Consider the following 8,011-nt stretch of genomic DNA (forward strand, 5'->3'; position numbering starts at 1 on the left):
TGAAGTGGAAAAAAAAAGCATGCTCAAACTGCCCCCTTCCCCAAGAGATTCAAATCCCAAACGATACAGTATCTATATCAGGGATTCGGTGTCGAAGGCTGAAGACAGTTTAATTTCTGCAGAGCCTTCCCAGATTGGACCGACACCAACAACGTTAAAGATGACCGGCATTGCTTAAAATGTCGGAATCGTTGGAGACTCCTGTGCAAGTGCTACCGGTGTCGAGAACCAAACCTGACTGGCACCGGAGGAATCGATGTCGACAAAGGCATTGGCACAAACAACTGAAAATACAGTTGGACATGTACTCGAAGTACTGAATGAAATCTGCTGCATAAGAGGAAAACACTGGTACTGCTGGCTGCGAGTCTACGCTTCAGAGATGAAAATGCCAGTATCAAGGCACATATCAGGAGCCGAGTGGAAAAAGACCGGTACCATTACCTTGTTAACCGGTACCATTGGTGCCGCTCCACGCTCCTAAGATGAGTATACCGGTATCAAGGCACTCATCGATATCGAAGCAGAGCCAGAGATGGGGCTGATTGAGGTCAGCAGGACTTGACTCACTGCTACAATGACCTGAAGCCCAAAGGAGAAACTTGTGAGCCAACTTACCTAGGTAGGAGTGGGCCTGAGGCAGTGCGGGCTGGATTAGCGGTGCTGGAAGTGCGCTGGGCACCGGATTACTGACGGCGCCAAAGAGAAACTGCTTCTGAAGAACCCGCATGAGAATGCACTGACGAGGAGAAGAGCAGGGGAAGTAGAAAGTGGCAAGGCTAAGGTCCCGACACTGTGAGAATCGTTGTAGGATGTCAGTGAAGACAACTACCCCAGAAAAGCAACTGCCCAGATGGAAAAAGATCAGGAGTGTCCTGAATGGTAAAACAGCCGTAAGGTGGAGAAATAACAGTATGGTGACCCATAAGGCCCCACCGAGGCTAAACTGACAATGGCAAAAGAAAAAAATTTGGTTTAATATATATTGGTTTTTTTTTACTAGAATTGAAATACAAAACTGACTGAAAAGTCAGAAACCGCAAGAGCGGGAAGGCAGCGAAAAAATTTTCAACAGCCGTTGAAAACGCGACTTCTTAACTCCGCGGAAACTAAGAAACTGAGGGACCGTGCGCCCTGCATCAGGCACTCGCGCATGCGTGGTTCAGGCTATCGTGAACTTTCTAAACTCTTAAAGTGGCGATGCACTTTTAAAGTTGTCCGTACCGGGGCTCTGTCGGTGACATCACTCATACGTGAGAATATGCTGCCTGCTTGTCCTGGGATAACAGTTTTTATGCATCTATCCCTCAGTTATGTCTGTCCCCATTAACTTCTTTCCCATTCTTGATGTTTGTTTGTTTTTCCAAGTTCTTCAAAATTTAAACATTTAATTTCTAACCTACCTTTCGAAGCACCAGTCTTGTATAAATGTAAGAAACATTAAGGAAGTCTTTTACTAAGGTGCATTAACACGCACTAATGTGTGTGAGTAACTGCTATCGCATAAATGCATAAACTGTGCAGAGGCTTAGCGAGTAGCATGCACCAATTCAAGAGTTAATTTTTTTTTGTGTGTAGGGGTGTAAATGGTAAACAGGCATGGATAATATATTGCAATTGGCACAAAAAAATACCACATACTGTTGATTGTGCTGGATCACTTAGTGCCTCCTCAAAAGGAGGCAATAAGTATCCACACTAATTGTGAGCAGAGTATGGGTTAGGCATGTGTTTCTCAACCAATGTGAGACACACTGGTATATCCCCAAAACTTTGACAGACAGCAAGCTTGTGTTTTCCTTTCCAACCTGCCACACACATGGTTGTTAAGTCAGGTACCTGAAATCTCCATAACTAGCCCCAACAGGAAATGTTGCAGGCCTCTGGCCTATCCCTCTCCTCTGGTAGTTATCACCATTGTATATGTATTTCTCTTGCATCACTGTTAGCACTATAAAATATATATAGGTTTGTTTTTTTCTTTGTTCACTAACACACTGAACTACATTGTCTGGCAGGTGTGTCACAACAGCAGAAAGGTTAAGAACCATTGGGTTAGGAACACTCCTCCCCCTCCAGTAATTAGCACACAAAAATTCACAATACCAAAATTTAGCATGCCTAAAGGCACATTAAGTTCAAAAACTTAGCACACTTTGATATAAGGGCCCCTAAGAATTATCATTAAAAATAACACTATAATTCAATACATTTATACTTAAAAAAAATCACCCCACCTCCAATTCTGAGTTATACTGCAGTTGACAGAGAAAAATTTCTTAATTATCAAGCAGTATCAAAAGCATCCTTGTTTTGTAGCTTGTGCCCTCTTCAGGTATGAGCCTGTACTTTCTTTGACATAAAGGGGAGCTGATGCTTAGAAAGGCAACATGACCCTATGATTTTTAAGTGCTTCAACAGCAGCCATGCAAGCTTTTCTCTCTGCCTTTATGTTTGGAGAACACTACCTTGCTCTGACATGAACATGACTTAAATACAGCATCTGTTGCTCTATAGCCTTTTCAGATGCTCATTGACCACTTTTCCTTCCTATATCGCTCCTGGGTACTTCTGGAACCTAGTACATTGGGTCATGCCTAGTATCTAGCACTGCCCTGTCATCAAAGAGTGCCAAATCCTGTCTCTGCACTGGTCCCCTTAGAAACGGGTGTGTGTGGGGGGGGGGAATCCTCACCTAAAGTTTCCATTTAGGGTAATGCACAAGTTGATCTGAAAGCTCACACTCCCAACCATTGCACTCACATAAATGCAAATTTTTCAGCAGCAACAAGATTGAACAAACCCTTATACAGAGAGTCTTTTAGGGGTATTTTTATTTTACCGAAAGCCAAAAATTCAAAACACTGAATTACAGTTTTTCTATTTTGTAAACAGTGTAATTTTATCAATTACAAGCATTTTCTTTCAGAATTTTGTAGGATAAATAAACCTCAATAGATGGTAGAATAACTTATTGCATAAAAAAGATAAAACTTTAAGAATTAACTTACCCTCAATGTACAAATAGTTATAAAAGAAAAAAAAAAATAACACTTGGATTTAACCCCAAAAACATCCAAAATTGCACATGGCATTCAAATTTAAAACATGTTAAGATCATTTCCATCTAGGCCAAAACCATCACAGTTCATATCACTGCTAGTCCTGAATGGATTTTGGTTTGATTCGATTATTGTCATCAAAGTTGGTTGAACAAAACCACTTTCTTCATGTCTTCTGCTCCCATACATCCTTGCATCTCCATGCATAAGGTTGTCTTGTTTCAGTCACACAAGACGTACAGTTCACTCTTAACCACCCACAGAACAGTTTTGTAATCCTTGCGTCAGTGGGGAGTTCCTTCCTGAGCAATTATAAAGATATTTCAAAACTTCAGTGCAATTAGCTTCTGGTATCTTCCTTCATATGGCATCATCGCTCAGGAAGATTAATCACAGGCACCCACTGATCCAGGTATCGATTCTCCCGACAAAAGCAAACCACCTGATTAAGAGCTGGATCCTTCCACTGAGAAGCATGTGGATTCTGCAAAGCAAGAGCATGTGATCAAATTAAGTTCTGTACAACACATTCCTATGATCCCTAATACACACATAGAGGTTATTACAGCACATAAGCATGCATCTTGGGACTGTTATTAAAAAAATAAAGGACATGCGTTACTAAAATGCATATTAAGTTGCAAGCCCAAAGGGATGATTGGATACTTAAATTTGTGAGTACCAGCAAAACATAATAGGGTTAATGAATTTCTTTCTTAGCAACAAGTGGGCAATATGCAGTGTCCATTAAAAAGGAAAGTTTTAATAATTAAAAACAAAAAAAGGAACAGTTGGACATAGTAAGACATTCAAAATTGCACATAGCATTCACATTTAAAACAGCCAGAACCATCCCAGTTCATATTACTGCTAGTCCTGAATGGATTTTGATTTGATTATCAACACTGGAGTCAAACTGCATTCTGAAAAGAAGGTGTTTTTAATTTAAGTGTATTTTTTTTTTCAGTACTATTCAAACCTGACTAGATGCCTGTGTGGGAGGACTTTAGGATGACAATCCACATGTGGCGGACTCAGGACCCAAGATTTCAGATTTCTAGGAGTAGTCCTTGTGCAAAACCCTGGCCTAGAATAACTTTTACAGTGACTAAACCAGGTAATGGAGTGGGATTAAGGAAAGAATATAAAATAAAGGAGAGCCTTCCTCCCCTCATAGTTATGAATGAATGATTTTTGTAAACAGCTCAGTTATGTAAAGTGGTGAGAAGTGCAATATATAAAAAATTAAGCTAAACTGAACTGATGTAGGTATTTGTTAACATAAAAGAAAAAAAATGCTTAAATGATTAGATTGTGTCTATGCATGACCTTATTTCAGACCAATAAACACCTTTCCTTGCAGGACCAAAATTTCAGTCTGATCAGGTAACCCAAAAATGTATTAATGATCTACCATCTCAAGAAAAAAAATAATAATAAAAAAACACAACAGGTAACAACATTCCGTAGAGCTTTGAGGCCATAAAGGGCAACAAAGGGCACTAGAGCAACAACCTGGGTCAATTTCAGGGTCACTATGTCCATCTAGGTTCAAGGTGACTTACAAATTAAGAAGTTTACATGGCAGCCCCAGAAAACAGATATATCAATTATAAGGTTCTTTAGTGCTATTTTAACATAACGTTTATATCTCCACTAGGGAACAAGCATGCAATCAATGCAAGAAAGTGCACTAACAGATTAATGAATGAACTGCCAGGACAGTAGAAATTGAGAGATTGCAACATGTTTGAACATGTTACCAGGAATAATCTGCCTTATCAGCTTAAAATACTGTGCACACAATCTTTGAAGGTCAAAGGCCTCTGCATAGCACAGGTAAAGTCACTCAAGAGTGAGTTCAGGGCACACCAGGTAATAGTTAACCATTTCCTCTCTGCAAAATTTAAGTACTTTAAACAGCTACATTCCTCAGATACTAATTTGTTTCCATTTCCTTTAGTGATCCGCTTCTTATTCTGGGGGAAGGAGATGAATAAATATGTGCACTCTCTTATAAAGGGCACAGTTCACATTGTTTCAGAGAACAAAAGAAGCCAGGTTAAAAACAAAAAACTGAAATCCACCTTCAGCCAGCAGCCAAACACAGTCAAAATAATTGTAAATAGGAATAACGACCCTCTCTACCTGGGGAGTTTGTTGCATCTTTTGAGCCTGGGCGTCTCCCATCCCCACACAGAGTAGGATTTGGATACCAACTCCACTCACTAGTTGAGCAGCAGGTTAATGAATGCGACTAGCCCGCCATAGGGATCCGATCCTCAATGCAAGATTCCCTGAAAACGCGCAGATCGCCTCAGCAAAAGTGCCACGGGGTCTTTAAGAGAGCATGCGGGGGGGGGGGGGGGGGGGCGCTTACCGTCACTAGCACACAATGCAGATCGGCAGGTTCCCCGGCTCTGTCAGCCCCGCCCAGGATCTCCGCCAGCCGGCTCACATTGCTCACACGCAGGATGTCGATGTCATTTTCACAGCAGAAAGCCCGGATCAGAGTGAAGTGAATTTGCAAAGCAACATCCTGGTCGTCCTGCTCATCGGCCGCCAGCAAACAAAGCACGACGTTGTCAGGATCCCTAAGAGGGGGGGGGGGACACAGAGCAAGAGATTAACGTCCGCCAGCCGGGGCTCCAGGTGAGCGAGCCATCTTGCTCCCGGCTCCGGGCTTTTCCAGCCGCTGACCGCTTCCTTGATGCAACAGTTGACTACTTACACGTTCAAGAACTGGGCAGCCTCGTAGACGCCGACGGTGATGCTTCTTTGACTCAGGGACTTGCTGAGAACTTCTTCCAATGCACTGCCCACCATTTCCATCCTGCCAACCCAAAAAAATAATAATAATAATAAAAAAAAAGATCTATAATCACACATAATTCCTGCAGATGCGTCAGCTCTGGCCAACCGTGTAAATTAACACACAAGACGTCCCTGATGCATCGGGGATTTTTTTTTTAATTAACGCATCAAAGGTTCCCCCACCCCCACCCACCGATTCGAAAAACATCAGCCTTCCATTCACTCAGTTTAATGTGACCACGACCCCCCCCACACACACACACACACCAACGCCAAAGTTACGAAAAAAAAGTTGAAATTCGTGACAGGAATGCGTGCGATCGACTATTGATACTCAAAAAAGCTCCTCCAAGGGCGGTTTTTCCTGAAGAAAATAGGGGAGGGGGGGGGGGGAGGAAGTTTCCACAGTTCTATTGATCTCCATTCCTCCTTTCCCCCCCTCCCGGTCTTACCCCAAAAAACTTTCCGTGTCCCCAAACGCGATAAATCGCACCCCCTCCCTACCGACCCATGCAAAAACTTCGTCACTGCCCCCAAGCGCCCCCGTGTTTGCAAACAAACGCCAGCAAGAACGGAGAAGCGCCGCGAACCTTCCCATCGCCTGATCGCCGGTAAATTCCTCCAAAGTCATCTTGCACTTGCACAGTTCTGCCAAGGGCACCGGAGAGCCGGCTTCGGTGCTCGCTCGGTCCGGCCCGCTGCGTTCCTGGAAAGTTGCTGCTGCTGCTGGAAAATGGTTTAAACTCCCGTGCCGGCAGCTCCCGTAAGCGGTGACAGGAGTCTCCAGTGCAGCAGCCAGTCGATGCGCGGCTTCCAGCGTACACAACACAGTCAGCGCCCGCGTCCGTCAGCGCTCAAGCCAGCAGTCTCGCCCGCACAGAGCGAGCCTCGCCCCAGCCAACCGTCTCCCGGCTCATTTGCATGCCGAGCACCTCATTGGTGCATGCAAATCACTCTGCGCGTTCAACTTGACCCCTGCCTGGGATCAGCCCGGGCAAACGCTAGGTCAAAAAACACTTCAAGGTGCCAACTTTATTTCCCTTCTTCCAATTGGATGGTGGGCGCGGCGAAAGGTGGATCCTTTGGGGAGGGGAGAGAGAGAGAGAAGACTGCTTGTCAATTTAGTTGATCGCCAAACACGCATGGTTTTGGTTTTTTTTGTTGTGTCTGGATATTTTTTATTTGTTCTTTTTTTTACTTTTGAGCAGCGGTTTCACTGGCGCGTGCACCGTGCACATTTAGTTTCTATATCTTTCCCCGTGACTCCCCCCCCCCTTATACGGCTGCTTCCAACCCCTTGCCCAACTACGCAAATGCAAGGATAGCCAGCCTTCTTTACTTGACTACTTTGGGGCCGCGAGCCTGAAACAACCATAAGCAGAGGCGCTGCGTAAGCTTGTTGACGTCACGGCGCGCGGCTCGCAGTTGCTCAACCGACGGCGCTCGAGGCAGTTTCTCTGGTTCCGGCGGGGAGCGAGCTAAAAATAAGTGGCGCTGACTGGAAGTGAACGAGCGAGCAGGTGCCTGCAAGAGAATGGCAGATCGTAGCACTAGCGGCGAGATCTAATTGCAATGCCTCTTGGCTGTCCAAAGTATTTTTTTTAGCGTTTCGTAGCGCAACAGTGAAGCTGTTTGTAGGGACAGAAAACCTCCCACCCCCACCCCTTTAGTTTTAAAGGGTTTCGAACTTCTTTCCGAGTTGTTTAGCGCGCATTATGTCTTCGTGCGCGGATCATTTTTGCTTGGTATCTGCTAGATTTCATAGTTCATTCATTGCATAGCATTTTTTTTTTGTAATTTAGACATTTGTATGGCTTTCTAGCAGTGTTTCTCAGGTCTGGTGTGGAGTACCCCTTTGCCAGTTAGGTTTTCAGGATATCCACAATGAATATGCATGAAAGAAATTTGCATATAATGGAGGCAGTGTATGCAAATTAAGTTTATGCATATTCATGGTGGATATCCTGAAAATCTGATACAACCAATATCCTCACTCCATCCATCCCCAGCCTTCAAATGTTCCAACCAATACCTTCCCTGTAATCTTCTGGAAATGACCAGAATCTCTTCCTTTCGTAATCCGCCTAGAACTGCAAGGTATTGGCAGAATAAAAGAAGCGTAATGTAATGGCTGG

The 8,011-nt window shown here is 43.9% G+C and overlaps 1 protein-coding gene across 1 annotated transcript; it reads right to left on the minus strand.

The window, feature by feature from the left end:
- Positions 1 to 2,816: 2,816 nt before the first annotated feature.
- Positions 2,817 to 7,028, minus strand: GADD45A (growth arrest and DNA damage inducible alpha). The gene is made up of 4 exons (XM_033917251.1): positions 6,467 to 7,028; positions 5,794 to 5,895; positions 5,443 to 5,656; positions 2,817 to 3,546 (listed from the first exon to the last, which is right to left on the minus strand). The coding sequence occupies exons 1-4, from the start codon at positions 6,505 to 6,507 to the stop codon at positions 3,433 to 3,435; spliced, it is 471 nt and encodes a 156-aa protein (XP_033773142.1). The 5' UTR covers positions 6,508 to 7,028; the 3' UTR covers positions 2,817 to 3,432.
- Between the last annotated feature and the right edge of the window lie 983 nt (positions 7,029 to 8,011).

This window comes from Geotrypetes seraphini, chromosome 12 (assembly GCF_902459505.1).
Source record: "Geotrypetes seraphini chromosome 12, aGeoSer1.1, whole genome shotgun sequence".
Classification (NCBI taxonomy): domain Eukaryota; kingdom Metazoa; phylum Chordata; class Amphibia; order Gymnophiona; family Dermophiidae; genus Geotrypetes; species Geotrypetes seraphini.

Excerpts from the sequence above, each read along its gene's own strand:
- GADD45A (XM_033917251.1), bottom strand. The coding sequence starts at position 6,507 with ATGACTTTGGAGGAATTTACCGGCGATCAGGCGATGGGAAG. Across the intron at positions 5,657-5,793 it reads GCTGCCCAGTTCTTGAACGT|GGATCCTGACAACGTCGTGC; the intron begins GTAAGTAGTCAA and ends CCCCCCTCTTAG. Across the intron at positions 3,547-5,442 it reads TGCATTGTGTGCTAGTGACG|AATCCACATGCTTCTCAGTG; the intron begins GTAAGCGCCCCC and ends CTTGCTTTGCAG.